The 17,450-nt window shown below is 40.2% G+C and overlaps 1 protein-coding gene across 1 annotated transcript in view; it reads right to left on the reverse strand.

Moving 5' to 3' along the window:
- LOC148420624 (hexokinase-1) overlaps nt 1-12,119 on the reverse strand; it is a 46,909-nt gene extending 34,790 nt beyond the window's left edge. The window contains exons 1-3 of the mRNA XM_088418821.1: nt 11,805-12,119; nt 8,407-8,569; nt 5,380-5,528 (exon numbers count right to left, since the gene is read on the reverse strand). Coding sequence (XP_088274947.1) covers nt 5,380-5,528; nt 8,407-8,569; nt 11,805-11,867 — 375 coding nt within the window. The 5' untranslated portion in view covers nt 11,868-12,119. The remainder of the gene's footprint in view (nt 1-5,379; nt 5,529-8,406; nt 8,570-11,804) is intronic.
- Nucleotides 12,120-17,450: the final 5,331 nt, after the last annotated feature.

Consider the following 17,450-nt stretch of genomic DNA (forward strand, 5'->3'; position numbering starts at 1 on the left):
TGCATCGCACCCAGTGACCCGTCTCCTCATTAAGAAATATGACGCGGATCTTAAACACCCTGGGCCAGAGCGAATCTTCGCTGAGCTGCGAAGGACATATTGGATTATTCACGGCCGAGAAGCAGTTCGTCGGCATCAGCGTTCATGTGTAGATTGTCAGCGCTGGAGAGCACAGCCTTCCATACCTCGAATGGCAGACCTCCCGACCGCCCGTCTCCAACTACACAAACCTGCCTTCCACTCCACAGGCATGGACTGTTTCGGGCCCATGTTGATAAAGATAGGACGACGTCAGGAGAAACGCTGGGGTCTCATCTTTAAGTGCCTGACCACCCGAGCAGTACACCTTGATCTCATTCGAAGTATGGACGCTGACGCTTTCTTGATGGCATTGAGGCGATTCATTGCCAGAAGAGGAACCCCTTTTGAGCTGTGGTCAGACCATGGGACCAATTTCAAAGGAGGAGAGAGAGAGCTGCAGGAAGCCTTTAATAGTATGGGACCAACCCTACAGAGCCAACTTGCCAAACAGAAAATTAAATTCAACTACAACCCTCCGGCAGCTCCACACTTTGGTGGAGTGTGGGAGCGAGAAGTCAGAGCAGTTAAATCTGCCCTACACACCTGTATAGGGACCGAGCCTATCCATGAGGATGTCCTCTCTACAGTTCTATTGGAGGTGGAGGCCATTCTTAACTCAAAACCCTTAGGCTATGTTTCCGCGGATGTGGCCGATTTCGACCCCGTTACTCCTAATAGCCTTTTACTGGGACGGCCTGATGGATCACTCCCCCAAATTGTGTACCCAGAGACTGAGTGCCTGAGCCGCAGGCGCTGGCGCCACTCACAGGTCCTTGCCGACCAGTTTTGGTCGAGATTCATCAGAGAGTACCTCCCCGGACTGCAAACAAGGCAGAAGTGGAACACATCCCCTCCTGAACTCCTGGAGAAAGCAGTCGTCATGATCGCCGACCCACAGTTGCCCCGTGCTATGTGGCCAATCGGTCATGTGAAGAAGATTCATCGCAGTGACGATGGATATATAAGATCAGCTGAGGTGGACATCAAGGGACAGGTGTATACCCGTCCTGTCGCTCGGTTGGTGCTGTTACCAGACCTCCCATCGGAAGACTACCACAAAGACTGATGTGCCTTTTATTTGAAGCAAATGTGCCTGGCACATTGGCGGGGCGGCTGTATAAAAGGCCCCAAATATTTGTGTCTGCTAGATTCTCAAGTGTGTTTTATTGTTGCATAGTTACGTGGACCGTTTGATTGCCGTACCTTCCGGGTCACATGACTGCATGCTTTCGTATGCGGAAGTCAGTGATGTCCTGTTCACCGTGCGGCCGTGCGCTCGTACAGTCGTCGAAGTGGCGCATTTAAGTTTAAGTACAGAGTTCATGACAAAAAAACTCTGCATCTGCTGATAAATCCTCACTTCTGTATGTTTATTTCCATTATCATCATTTCACCATTCCACCTGTTTGAGTAAAGACTCTTTGAACGAACTTTCCTTCCTGTATCCTTACCGATACACCGTCCTGTACCCGGTAGACACCTTAAACGAGCCAGCAACCCAAATCCTCCCCAACAGACATCCTTATTTAAAGGGACAGTGTGTAATATTTAGAACGTTTTTTTTTTTTATTAAAAAGGAATAAATTACATGATTGTAAATTTTATAAACTTGCAAATGAATGTGTTCTTAATGACCAGCAGTATGTTTTAAATATCATAGGTCTAGTTATTATTAAATTAAATTACATGGGGGGTGGCACTTCTCCGGAAGCAGTCATGTTTGTTCTATCTACGGATAATGGTAAATGCAGCCCCTTCAGCACCTCCTGCTGTCCGTAGTGAAAAACAGTCTAAATCTTACACACTATCCCTTTAAGGTCACCAACGCCAAACAAAATCTTCACCTTGAGTTACCATATGTGAATAAAAAGACTCCGTTGTAAATGACCTGACTTTAGTATCGAGTTACATTTTAGACACAAGTGACGTTTGATGAAAGTGCATCTGTCTCCACGGGCTGCCATGACCCAATGACGGGAGCCCTCTCCCAACGCTGCTTGCCTTTTGCCGATCGTGTTACGACTCGACTGCCAACTGTTGTCCCCTGGTTCACTGGGGGTCACCCTTCCCACTAATCTTTTTTTTTTTTTTCCTCTTGAAACTTCCCCCCGGGTTTGCGCTTCCGGGGTTGCGGTTTCCATAATATGTACCAGATGTTTTCAAATATTTTATGTAGTTGTGACTTTACTACTTTACTACTGCACTGTAAAAAAAATAAAACATTGCTTTTACTCAGTCAAAATGAGGCAAGCGATTACAAGCAATACTATGAATTAAATGAGACCTTTAATAATGATCCATTTGATACAGGCATGTCCAATCTGTGGACCGCCATTTACATTTTTGTGGATCGCGTCATTCGGTGTTCCCTCTCTACGTTGTGGTTCAGTTATTGTGGCTTCGCGCTTTTGCAGATTTTCTTGTGAGACCATTTCTTTTTCTATTGCAGGTTTATGTTGCAATCTTTCTTCTTTTTAAGTTAGACCAGCCAGAAGAAACACACTGAGAAAGGGTTTAAAAGCACAACGCAAAGCAAAATAAAAAAAGTTCAATCTGTGCTTTGCCGATTTTGGTTACTGCAGTTATTCTTACGATCGAAACCCTCGCGATAACGCGTGTTGCTTAATTGATTTTTAAATGCTTAAGTTTAATAAGTAAAAATTATAATGTGGCCCTTACATCTTTCTATTTTTCTATTTGGCCCTCCAAGACAAAAAGTTTGGACACCCCAGATTTAAAATGAATAGCTTTGAAAAGAAAGCAAAATGGAATTCATTTACACGCTAACAAAAATACTGAGTGGTATGAAAAATATGAAAGTTTCTGTTCAAAGGTAAATTCAATGGACAGTTATTAATGGCCTCATTAAATTATTATTTACTGAACACCAAGCAGTATTGCTTCTATCTGTTGTTGCATCTGTTGTCTCGTTTTAAATGAATAAAAATTACATTTAATTCTTTATTTTTTCAAAGGGATAGTGTGTAAAATTTAGACCATTTTTCACTACGGACAACAGGGGGTGCTGCATTTAACATTTTCCATAGCTATAACAAACATGGCTACCTCCAGAGAAGTTCCTCACCCCATGTAATATACTTTAACGATAACTAGACCAATGATTATACAGTGAACCCCCGTGTTACAACGTCCCTGATTTACGTTACTTTCATGTTGCAACCTCGAATACTGAGTTTTTTCATCCCCTCTTTATGACATTTTCACGGATTTGCGACAAAAACAACTGTCATGACCCTAGACTGTAGGGTCATGACAGTTGTTTCTGCTTCCATGCAACGCGTGACAATGGTGGTCTGCTATTGGTCGGCTTCTCCTCAAGGAGATGGTGGTCTGCTATTGGTCGGCCTCACTTGTTTCAAAATGGTAGAGCAGAAAAACTTTGTTCTATCACGAGTGGTTACAAAACCGTATTTATAGTGCATTTTACTGCTTAATTCAAAGTTAAAAGTGTTAGCCATGGGTCCCAAGATTGCTAGTGATGTTTAAGACGTTGAATTATATGGAAACAATATTGGAGATAACCCTTATTAGGGAATATGCGGATAACAAGCAGCACTCAAAGGTAAATAAATCCCTTCTGCATTTTTTATTTATGTTTTCTGATTGTATACATGTATATTATATATACGTAGCGCTCATTATACTATTTTGGTACCAATTTTTAATATGTATGTACAATTTTGATGTTTTTACCTGTGGTTCTAAACGCATTAGCTATTTAACATAGGTTTGGATTACCCGCCATACGGCCAATTCGCCTTACGACCCCAACCGCAGAACGGATTAATGTCGTAACACTGGGGCCCACTGTATTTAAAACTTACTGTTGGTCATTAAGAACACATTCATTCTTTTTTGAAAATTACAATCATTTAATTTTCTCCTTTTTAATGAAAAATGGTCTAAATCTTACACACTGTCGCTTTAACGGTATGCGTCAAGTCTATGTCGGTGGCGTTTAACATGTCAATGGTGATTGACTGGTCAATCATGAAGGTAGTATTGGTAGATCACATGACATCGCGGGACATGACATTTGTATTAAATGGGGGTGTAAAAGCTAACACTTATGTTATATTAAGATTAAGATTTTATTTTCTGCATTTTGGAGCTGCTTTCAGTTGAAAGGCGAAGCTAAAATGACACTGATTAGCATGCCTTCGACTTGCATGTGATGCTTAGTTGTATCTAAAGCTCAGACTTTTAGCTCATAAAGGCCTTACGTATCTCGTATATATGACATTCATTCAACGACTAGTAACACAAACACATGACAAGAATGAATGTCCTTATAAATTACCGTACTTCCACAAATATAAATGAAGACTCACCAACACTTTGGCAACAATGTAAAAACGATAGCAAAACAGAATAAATATAATTTTCCTAAACCCTTCATATTTTCTTGTGTTCGTATCCGGAAGTTATATATTTGTTGCACGTTAGGTGTGTTTCGGATTTCCCACATTGTTAGTGGTCAGTAAATGCAGCGCCAGTGTAATTGTGAATGCCTTCCAAGCAGTTGTTTATCATTCCTCTCGTGACGCAGCTCGAGTTCATTTTGCCATAAATATCCGAAGTTACGCACTATCCAGGTTCCACCAAGTTTATGATTGTGTGTACAAGCCAAAAGACCACAATTAGTATTCTTAATTGAATCAGCTGGAGACATTATAACATTTACATGATCCTCATGGTTTTAGTAAAATTCCTGTGAGTGAAGCACAATAGACTCGGACGTTGGTTCAGTCTACTCACTTCTTTTATTGAAAATAATGCCTCATGAACCTCAGCTAACACGAGGTGCTTTTAGCTGCAACAGACTTCCAGCTGCAAACAGCCAAATGACTTGCTCATCCCTTTACATTAATTATTGTTAGCAAGAACACAGCCAATAAAAAATGCGCATGGTTTAATAAAATAAAATAAAATAAAGTTAGAACGCATCCATAATTTTACCCTTCATTTTTGGGAAAAAAAGTGTGTCTTACATTTGGGGAATTACAGTATTAATTCAGTCACGCAATGCATTTTATGTTCCACTTTTTATTTATTTCTGTTCATTTGGGTAACATTGTATTTTCCTGTTGACTCCTAGTTTTTGCGGGGAATGGGTACCAGGTTGGCATGAGAAAATACACACCTAAATGACAAATGTGATTTTATTCATTATACTGTACTTCTTTTCGATTGACTTTTTCTTTTCAGCCAAAAATTGACACAGGCCTAAAAAAGAAATTACATTGGTGTCACGGCACCTGTAGTTCCCCTTTTTACCTGAGTGCCACTCCCATGAATGATGTCATCGGGGGTCTCGTACACCTGGCTTTCCATCTGAACCGGTTGCTTTTTGTCCTGGGTCACCTTAACTCGCAGGATCCGAAAATTTGATCCACCAAGGTCCAAGGCAATGAAATCACCCTTTTCTGCCAAAACCACAAAACATGTTTCATTATTCAGCGTGTAGCGTGCTAACATAAGTAAACAAAATTTGTTTTTTACTTCAAGATGTGCTGAAATTTAATTGAGGCAAAGTTGGACACACACATTGACTTGTTTGCTGTCCAGCTTGAGTGGGCCATGGTGTCTGTTGAATGTCTGTCAAGCCTGGCCTTTGAGTGCCCCCCGCCCCAGCCACTGCGACCTGAGGCTATTTTTAAAAGCAGCATCATGCCAACTCGCCTGCTCCGGACACTGATGTGTTACTTTGCCGCCTGTCTGCTAAAATTGTTTCTGTATGATTTTTTTTTTTCTTTTTTATTCAAACAGTGATGTGTTCATGACAACATACGCGCAATACCATGCAGTAACTTTAAATTGCCGGTAGGTCTTGTAAGAATAGAGGAAATTAATCCAATAATCGACAACTAATCAATTATAAAACAACAACTATTTTCATAATCGGATAATCGTTTAGAGCCATTATTTAACTTGTAATTGTCCAAATCCTCCAATTTCAACGGTAATGATTCTGATTTCTTAATTATTTGTTACCATTTCTTCAAGTGTTTGGCTAAAGGAGGGTCTATAAATGACTGCTACCAGTGAAATAAGCACTTAAGTAATCCGATCAGTTTATTTAATGAAGTACAAAAGTGATATATTCCGTACTTAGGTACTGAATTAATCAACTACTTTAGGGTTAGTAATTGATTACTTCAGGTGGTAATGTACTAATAATAATTATTTACTCCAGGTACTAATAATTTATAGCTTAAGTACATATAGTACTCGATTACTTCTTACTTGATTGCCTCAAGTAATCTATTACTTTAGTGGTAGGTACCTAAGTAATCAAAGTAATAGAATTACCTTAAGTACTAAAGTATTCAATTAACTTAGTGCTTGATTCATTTATCATTGGCTATTGAAATTTCTTTGGCCAAACGCTTAAAATTGAAAAAACGAAACACAAAACAAAACCATACTGTACGCGAGATTGAATAGGGTTAGGGTTTAAAAAAAAAACAAAAAAAAACATAAAAATAAATCTTCGGGTTTATTGTCAGAACAACGCGAGTGGTATGCAGACTCCCTCTGGTGGTGTGCACAAGGATCACTAATTAAGTATGACTGCTGTTCAGTCATTTATGACTTGTCGTATATTCTATAATTATTATTATTAATATTATATTCAAATTCTATTTGAAAATATATTCATAATTTATTTCGATTAAATTTATTTCAATCATTTCAATTCATTTGTTTCAATACTTAAGCACAATTTTAACATGAAAAACATGTGCATTGTCACAGTGTGTTACATTGATTTTGAAAGGAGGTTTTATTCCTAGAAATTGTCTTTTTTTTTTTTTTTTTTTTTTTTTTTTAAGACCCTGAAATGAAATTGACCTTGGGGACTCATGGACCTTGTTTGCAGTGTCGTATTTGCGCTAGCTGCTTGCCGGAATGTGCTGATATGCTAACATCTTTTGTTGAATGGCCAGCCCGAATCATCGCAACGCACGCTGGACAGCTCAACTTCTGACCTCACTTGTGCTTGCTTCTTACTTTTCTTGTATCAAGTAGTCACACATCATTCTTCTTTTCTTCTCTTTCTTTTCTGGAACTATTGCTACTCTGAAAGCTAGGCGCTAAGCTAACTCGATTAGAGTCGGCGCCAACTACAGCTGAAGCTGGCTGGCTAGCGTGGCAACACATGGCACTTTTGAGTGTTGATGTCGAGTTGAATCTGATCTTTTTATAGATAGTCATTTGCAATACTAGAACAAATGCCACTTTTAATGTGAACAAATTGCATCTGTAAATTAACTGCACAGAATGTGACACGCAAGTGCGCGGTAAACATGGTAAACAGTATAGATTCAGACCATATTGACCAATAGCGAAAAATGGTGCTACTGCATCAAGCAGTCACACATTCTTTCCGGTTTCGCTGTTCCTGCTAGGCACTAAGCTCACTTCACTAGAGTCCACACCAACTACAGATGCATTTGGCTAGCTAGCGTGGCTAAACATGGCAATTTTAAATTTCTATGGCGAGCTTTTGAAGTCAGATTTCTTGTATGGAGTTGTGCACATTCCAGAAACGAACGACAAGGAAATGCATTGGTGAATGAACTGCACAAATCTAACTGAAATATTTACGCACAGAATGTCACACGCAGGCGCACTCAACACGTCATGTGGTACTTGTGTGTTGACATGCACATACTGTACCTCACACCACTGATGCATTTGTGGAAATTTCAAGGCTATTTTGCATCAACTGGCTTTCCCCCCCTCTTCAAGATTCAAAACAAAAGAAATCTTTGTTCATGGCAGATGTGTCCAATCAACAGCCCGCAGGCCATTTGCAGCCCACCATCCACATTTACATGGCCCGCAGCATACAAGAAAATTACCGCTACATTTTGACATGGCCCACAATGCCATCTAAAAAATGCTAGAGGTGTGAAAAAAAATCTTAATTTGCCTCATCACCTTGCTGAATTATATCTTTGTGAACTGTGACGTGCAGCAGAATTGTAGCCAATCAGAAAATTTCCATGAATAAAAAACAAAAAGATGTCTATAAAAGAAAACAAACTCAGCTGCTGTTTTATTGTTGCTTTTTTTCTTTTTCTTTTTCTTTTTTTTTTAACAAAAATGTGTTGTTGACGAAAATCATGAGAAGACACAAAAAAGTGTCCTGGACCCATGAATGAAGTTGAACAGGAAGTCAGACATTTTGATTTTTAGCAAAATTCCATGGCATGACAAATGTGTCTATTTCTTAGTTCATGTCAATGAATTATCTATGAAAAAAACAAAATGAACTGACAATGTCCTTTTTGGATCTACCTGATCCGTCAGGGATGGACCTGACAAAGGTGGGCAACATCTTGACGGTGGCAGTGGGATTGGTGCCGTGGCCCAGGCCATCCTCCATCTCCCGCCGAAAGCGGTTCATGATGTCCTTCAGCGTCTCGTCAGACAAGCGCATGGAGTAGAGGTACTTGTCGATCTGAGAGGGGAAAATGCTCACTTACTGACAGTCACCACATGGGGTCACTGCTGACACAATAAAACCTTTTTAGTTCATGGTAGGAAAATGAAGCTTCATAAAGCAATTTCACGCTACGTTCACACAGTGTTTTTGATACCGTTCAAGGTAGGACACTAGCAGTTGATTGAGCTGAAGTGTCAAGGAAGCAAACCAATCGAACTTTCCCCTCTGTGCAAAGATACAAAGTCGGCAGTCTGTGTCATGTGTAGTTGGGGTTTGTTGTTTTCTTTGAGTTTTGTTCATGTTCCTAAGTTCTAGTTTCAAGTTTTGTTTCCCCCTGCATCTCCTCTTGCTGTCGGTGTCTCATTAGTTTGATCTTGTCCACTTGCCTGTTTACCTGCCCTCCTTCTCATCCAATCAGCTTCCCCTGCCTTTCGTCTCTCCCCCATCTGTGTCGTGTCTTCTCGTTAAGTGTGTAGTCTATTTAAGTTCCCAGTTTTCATTCGCTTCTTGTCGGGTCATTGTTTATTTTCTGCGCTGCCTGGTCCTTGTCGTAGGTCTTGCCTCGCGTTCCCCTGTATCCATCCTTCCCGTGCTGCCTCCCGTTCCTTGTTGCCCCAGTAAGTTGAGTCTAGCGTTTTTTGGTTGTACTTTGTATTTTTGGTCTTTTGCAACCCTGCTTTCGTTGTTATTAAATATCCTCTTTTGAGCCTCACCCCAGTCTGTCCTGCATCCTTTTGGTTCCACCTTTCCCACGTCCCACACTGCCTCAAGCGTGCCATGCCCCAACGTGACAGTCTGGGAGTTTTTCTGCTTTCGAAAACGAAACTGTCATTGACATGAAATGATAGAATCCATATTGTGCTATTGATTTGAAATGAACCATGATCATTCCATGGCATATCCATATTATATATATATATATATATATATATATATATATGCAAGCGTGAAACATAACTTGACACAAGTTTCTTGCAGCGACCGATGCGTATCTTGGCCCATTCTTCATAGGCAAAATCCTCCAGTTCACTCAAATTCTTAGGCTTCCATGCTCCAACAGCTTTCTTCAGGTCCCACCAGAGGTTCTTATATGGATTTAGGTCTGGCGACTGCAATGGTCACTCTAAAATGTTCCAGCCCTTCATCTTCAACCATGCTCTAGTGGACTTGGATGTGTGCTTTGGATAATTGTCCTGTTGAAAGGTCCAATGTCACCCAAGCCGCAGGTTTGTGACAGACTCCATTACATTTTTATCCAGGATCTCCTGGTACTGAAGGGTATTCTTGGTATTCTGTACACATTGAAGTTCCCCTGTACCACAAGAAGCAAAACAGCCTCAAAGCATTATTGACCCCCCACCATGCTTCATAGTAGCCTAGGGAATATGGGCATAACAACCGCCACTCAGAGGTAAATAAAACCTACTATTCTATTCTATTAATATAAGACATTCCTAACGATACAATGTATTGTCTAAAAAACAAAAATTCCCATATGAACAAGCCTCACCAGAAGTATTGAAACAACTTTTGTTTCTCTGGTATGCTGGAGACATTTGGGTTTCCTATCCAAAAATGAATATCACACATAAATTGAGATTTAGCCGAGATTTAACCTACCCACTTTTCAAGTGAATAAATGTATTGAAACTAGACTTTACACTAGGGGTGTCAAACGTACTTCCCGAGGGCTGGTTCTGGCCCACAAATGGGTTTAATCCAGACCGCCAGATTATATTGTAAAGTATAAAAATGAGCTACTTGGTCCGGTCCACTTTGGAATAGAATTTCTTCCATGCGGCCCGCAAGCTTAAATCGACTTTGAAACTCCATGCGGCCCGCAAGCTTAAATCGACTTTGAAACCCCTGCTCTGGATGGTGCTGTGGTTCTCAAATGGTCTTCCTTCAGGATATTTTTTCCTCTATCATGAAGTTGTGCACCAAGTTTTCAAACCTTTCGAATTTATTTGACAGCAAAATTGTTCAGTGGACTTGTTTGTCCTTCAAAATATTCTTGGATCAGTTTTTTTTCTTCAACCTCCTCCCTTCTTTAGGCCCATAACAAAATAAACTCAGCAATTTTCTTTTTAGACTTGTCATTATAGTGTCAAGTCAAGTAATACACAATCAGGTAACAATGAGCCAGAAAGTAAAGAAGCAAAAATAAAATGCTTCAGAAGCTTGATAAGTGCGACAAACCAGACATGAAACTAAACAAAAGAACACTCCAACTAAAAAGTGGACTTTTCTACCAAAACGGACTGTTATACATGTAAGTTCATACTATTTTAATACATTTTCCTGTGACAATTGTTAATATCTGTTGTTGCTTTTTGCTCACGTCTTGTAAATGCACTTATTTTGTTGTTTTTCAAGCCCAATTTTTGGGACTCCAAACTTCTGTCGGGACCCATAGTGTTTTAGTATTGCAAGTCCCCGGGACCCAACACTTTTCAGAGGTAATATGAGCAACAGTTACCAATATTACATGTTATTTACTGCATATACTTGCATGCTGTAACCTCAATGACCTCTAGAAGGCATTCAAGAATTGCCCACGTCGTGGAGTTCACACAGGTCAATCGAAAACAACTTGAGACGGAAATATTAAATGCAGTAACTCACTGTCAATCATTGACTATCATCGTGAAATTAAATGACTTTACAGCAACAAGTAAATACTGCGAAGAAGGAAGTGATCCAACAGCAGTCAATAAAATCAACTGTCATGCTCAAACAATTAGAAGGCGTTACATTGCCCCGGAAATCATCACTTTATTGAGCCGCCGATTTCGCCAATCGGATGGGGTGAAGTCTAATGTTTCTATTTTTTTCCAAAAAGGCCTCCTCCCACCCATAACATAGTGCCCTCAAGTCTTCCTTTCCGCCCACGTGAGGCCACCGCACTGTGACATCACTGCCCCAAGGCCCCTCACCCACCCGCCTTTCTGAATGCAGGGCCCTCCCCTGATCCTGCATCCGCGTCGCCGCTCTGTCATTACGCACGCTAGCGCGGCGGCTAATTTGCGCAAGGTCACATCCCAGAGAAGCTTTGCGTGTGTAAAGGTTCGCTCGTCCGCGTCAAGGACGCGCCGCTAACCTAACGCGGCTGTGCGTTTGTCTGTCTGTCTGTCCGTTCGTCCATCCTCTTCCTCCTCCTCTTCTCCTTCCTGCATCCTCCCAGCGAGGAAGATGGCTGCCGCGCAAGACGCCAGCGGAGTTTGGCAGCCCGGCCTAAGCTCGCTCATACCTTTTTGAGTTGATCATCCTTCAACTCGGTGAAGTAGTAGGCCAGGAGCTGAGCCGCGATCATCCTGCCGTCCTTGCCCCGGGGCTGCTCCGCAACAAACCTCCTCGCTCTCTCGCGGTTCCGCCCTGCTGTCTTTTCCTTGCCGCTGCCGGCTGAGGCTGACAGTGGAAAGTAACGGGAAAAGTGAGCTGCCGTAGTCGTGCCTGCGAGCCCGCGACTAACACGCAGGGAGGGAGGGTTTCCAGTGCCCCCCCTCACACACACACACACACCACCACCACCAACATGTTGCAGCTCCGCTGTGGAATGGCGCTGCCGTGCCCTGCCCCCATCCGCCCTTCTGATTGGCTCAGTGAGAAGGACATGCTGATAAGCAGGAAGGGAGATGAGACCGGAAAAATACAGATTTGCTTTGTCACTTTTTTTTTCAATTTAAATTAATGGGTGAAACACAAAAGCTACAGTTAAAAAAAAAAATTATAGCAAAAATAATCTTAAGTAATGATTTTTTTTTCCGATAACAAAGTTTTTTTCTAAAAAAGTTTATTTTCCAAAAAGTCAAACTATTCAAAATGAAGAAATACTGGAATTATAAGAGATTTTATCAGCCTCTATGCCCTTTTATTTTCAGGTGTCAAAAAATAAATAAATAATAAATCAAAAGGACCGGTGTATAAAATGTCTCTTTGAAAAAAAAAATTCGGTAAACCTTGAGCCACCGAAACTTCGATATGCTTCATGAAGCAGTTGTGTTTTTGACTCCTCAAAAAGGCATTGTTCAAAATCACACTGATTTGCCATTTCTTAAAGCACCATCCTTAACCCAAACATGTCATTGAGACAAGTCTGAAAATGCAACAACTGTTTCATGAAGCAGAGACAAAGCCCCGTTTTTCCATCACTATGTCTCGATAGTCGTCAACACACCTGTTTGAATTATGTTTTTATAGTTCATTTTCAGTTGCTGCCAAGTGCGCTCTACGCCTGTGAGATTGCACCTAAATGACAATAACATTTAGACTTGAACTTCACTGTTTTTGATATATATATATATATATATATATATATATATATATATATATATATATATATATATATATATATATATATATATATATATATATATATATATGTTAGATAGCTAATGTGTTTAGAACCCCAGGTAAAATCATCAAAATTGTACATACATATTAAAAATTGGTACCAAAATAGTAAATGCTACGTAAATGCAAAATTAGTAAGTGCAACATCTATATTATATACATTTATACAATCAGAAAACATCATAAATAAAACACTCTTTACCTTTGAGTGGCGCTTGTTATGCCCATATTCCCTCGTAAGGGTAGTTTAGTAGGCTAGGCTCTGCACGTTCCTCACGTTGCCATGGCAGCCAGGGGCAGACGTGCAGGGCAGAGCAGCCATCGCGGCGTGTCATGTGATGTCGTGGCTACACAGGCTATTATTTGGAGCTTTTAAATGTCAATGTCTTTCCACATCACCCGCACTGGCCGATTGTGATAGCTTGAGGAATGTGGACAGCACCCACATCCACCTATCAGTGGAGAGACTAAAAATATGCTGCATTTTTTATTGTCCCCTGCCCACACACACACACACACGCACACACACACACACACACACACACACACACATATGCACACTTCCCCATTGCCCTAAACCAGGGGTCGGCAACCCGTGGCTCTCGAGCCGCATGCGGCTCTTTAGCGTCGTCTTAGTGGCTCCCTGGAGCTTTTTCAAAAATGTTTGAAAATGGAAAAAGATGGGTGAGAGAATTTTTTTTTTTCGTTTTAATATGGTTTTTGTAGGGGGACAAAACATGACAAAAAAAATTCAATGTTTTCCAATGCTGTAAAAATGTGGAGAATAAATATTATATTTCAACATTTCTGTCAACGAAGAATTACGTCATAGCCTGCGACACGCGTTTCTATCAGCAGGGCGAGATGCTAAACAAACCGGCGGCTGTTATGGGCCATGCACCCCAAAGGGAAAAAGAGAAAAATAGCTGAGGAAAACAGAGGATTCAACATTTCTTTGACCGAATTATTTGCATTCATTGTCAATGTGGAAGTACTACCCGAATGTTTGCTCTGTTGCGAGAAGTTGTCAAATAACAAAAAAGCAATGTAGAACAACATTTTCAGGGAAGGCGTTCTACATTTGCAGCCGAGTACCCACTATCTCTAGCCGAGTATGTCTAAACTCCACAACTACTGCAAGTTTCATTGCAACCCGGGAGATAATAAAACGCGGCAAACCGTTCACAGATGGTGACTACATGGAGTCATTCATCAACATATCAGCACACCTATTTACAGACTTCATAAACAAAACCGGGATAATACAATATGTTAGAAAGCCCACATTGTTTATATGTTTGTACTTTCGTTCGATGTGCTGTTTGCGTGTGATGTTGTAGTTTCCCATGCTGTGAGCATTCCTATCCAGTGATCACACTTCAGCAGTGTTTCAAACATCTTCGCAATATACCGCTGCCACCTATTGACCATGCTCAACCGCTGTTGCTTATTGGGTCTGACGTGCCACATCTTCTGGCCCCCACAGAGCCAGTAAGTTCTGGCCCACCAGGGGGACCCATCGCAGTCCACACAAAGCTTGGATGGTCACTTCACAAAAAAGAAAAATGACACGCTTCTCTCCGCCAAGACAGTGAAGGAAAGAACGATTGGAATGGTAGGCAACATCACCGATCAACAAATCAAGGACATTAATTTAGCGCCAGCATACTCAATTGCCTGTGAATTGTGATGTGTTCGACATTGAACAGACTGCGCGTTTATGCAGATATGTGGCTGATGTTTTATTTTTATAAATGCAGGCTGCGTTTTATTGCGCTCTACTGCCCAGATAAGGGGCACGTTATGCAGGTTCCATTTTGTTGTCTTTTCAAATCCTCATAAAAACTTCTAAAATCTGCTTTTTTTAATTTTATCAAAGCAATGAAACATAATTCATTAATATTGTAATGAAGTTAAACTTGAGGCGGCATCACACAACAGAGTAGTCATGTGGGGCGTCGTTTGACAGGATGCACTGCGGGAAAAATAAACATTTAATCATGAAGCCTCATTATGTATTCGTAGTTAACTTAATCATTTTGATAGTAGGCTAATATAGCTATTATAGATACATACAGCATGTATTGCTTTCATTATAAGGCTTTTAATTTTTTTGCGGCTCCGTTTTTTGTTTTTTTGGTCCAATATGGCTCTTTCAACATTTTGGGTTGCCGATCCCTGCCCTAAACATTATCAGTTCTATAAGAATAAGATTAGAATTGTATTTTTGAAGTTTAAACCACGTATACATATGTCACAAGGGTGCGAGGCGAGTAGGAAGGCTGGCGTGGTTGCGGAGGTGGAGGACCCAAAAGCAGGAGGGCGTAGAGACAGGGACTTCATGTAATCAACATCTTCTATTCTGGATTAAAGAGAAGGAAATCGCCGGTGATATGTTTTAGCATCTCCGTGACTGACACCGTGACTGAAACAGTGACTGTGACATTGTAAGAGCAATAGCATATCAGCGTAACTGTGTTAACTTTGCGGGTTGGTCTCTGCTCCCCTCCGCCTCCACCCCAGCTCAAGTCACATCGCCCCAAAGGTAAATGTCATTTTTCCTTTGTATCTGTTATTTAATTTAACTGTACAGTAGATTATGTTACTCATTTTTAATATCTGTATAAAGTCGTGATGTTTTTACCTAAGGTTTTTGCACGCGTTGCACGCATTCACTAATTAATATAGGTTTGGATTGCCCGTCATACGAGCAGTTCGAGTTACGAGCGTAGCCACTGAACGGATTAAGTTCGTAACCCGGGGGCCCACTGTATATATATATATATATATATATATATATATATATATATATATATATATATATATATATATATATATATATATATATATATATATATATATATATATATACAGAAAATAAGTGCAATTACTTAAAAACGCCTGCAGATGGAGCCAAAACAACACAAATACAGCCAACCCCCTAGGGTAATGACAGTTGTCTTTGTCACAAAGCGGGGAAAATACCTGAAAGAGGGGACAAAAAAACTTAGTATTCCACATTTCAACATGTAAAAAACGTAAGCCAGGGATCCAAATGTAATATTTTGTATGACTTCCATGGGCTTGAAGGACTGCATCCATAAGGTTCAGCAAGGATTTAAAAAAAAAAAAACTAAATAAATAATGTGGGGTTTTTTTAATTAAAAAAAATCATTATTATTATTATTTTTTTTTTTAGTTGGTATATATATATATATATATATATATATATATATATATATATATATATATATATATATATATATATACATATATAGATTTTTTTTTAATTAAAAAAACCCCACATTATTTATTTATTTATTTATTTTTTTAAATCCTTGCTGAACCTTATGGATGCAGTCCTTCAAGCCCATGGAAGTCATACAAAATATTACATTTGGATCCCTGGCTTACGTTTTTTACATGTTGAAATGTGGAATACTAAGTTTTTTTGTCCCCTCTTTCAGGTATTTTCCCCGCTTTGTGACAAAGACAACTGTCATTACCCTAGGGGGTTGGCTGTATTTGTGTTGTTTTGGCTCCATCTGCAGGCGTTTTTAAGTAATTGCACTTATTTTCTGTTGCTGTCAATGCCTCCATACAACGTGTCACTACAATGCTGGTCTGCTATTGGTCGGCGTCTCCTCATGAAGATGCTGGTCTGCTATTGGTCAGCCTCACTAGTTTTAAAATGGCAGAATGGTAAGGCTTTGTTCTATCAAGTGTGGGTACAGAACCGTATTTATTGTGCATTTTACAGCTTAATTCAAACTTGAATTAGTTAGCCATGGGTCCCAAGATTGCTAGTGATGTTAAAGAGAGAAGTAAGGAGATGATTTAAATGGAAACAAAGCTCAAAATGGAGCATGTACAGCTGTCAGAGAAATCTATGAAAGAAAACTAAGACAAGCCCAGTTGCTAAGTAACAAAATATTAACTCAGACCAACCAAGATTGACTTGTCTTTGCCGGCAAAGGGAGGGCTTGGCTCTCATTCTCACGTTCGCCAAAGCCATTGGAAGCCCAGCCGTCCCCGCCTGCTTTGTATTCATTCAGCAATGCATTGCACAGTACAAGCCGCTAACAGCTGGGCCAAGGTAAAAGTTCACACTATCCTGCGTCAATAGCTTTATCTTAGGACTGGGGTGGGATGAACTCGAACAGCATAGATGGATAGTGCACGCTATTCTAGACAGAAATAAATACATAATGAAAACAACCTAATGAATGTGTTGTGTTTTCTGCTTTTAAATTGTGCCTGTTGTATTTTCTTCTTTTAAGTTGTGATTCTTATTTAGGCTGAGTTCACGGTCCCCTTGTCATAAAGGATGCCCTTAGGGCTGACTTCACAGTCCACCACGAAAGCATTATGACCGGCCGGCGCAGGAGAACTTGTTCCCGGGTTATTGCTTCACCACGCTCCAAGCACCCTCGCCATATCTCTTGTTTTCTCATCCCACGTTCTTCTTCGTCGAGTCACTTTGGGTTAGTACTTTGTGACTTTGATTTGATAATTTACCTTTTTGGACTGTTTTTGTTTCCAC

This window comes from Hippichthys cyanospilos, chromosome 7, assembly GCF_059441005.1.
Source record: "Hippichthys cyanospilos isolate Australia breed blue-spotted pipefish chromosome 7, RoL_Hcya_1.0, whole genome shotgun sequence".
NCBI classification, from domain to species: domain Eukaryota; kingdom Metazoa; phylum Chordata; class Actinopteri; order Syngnathiformes; family Syngnathidae; genus Hippichthys; species Hippichthys cyanospilos.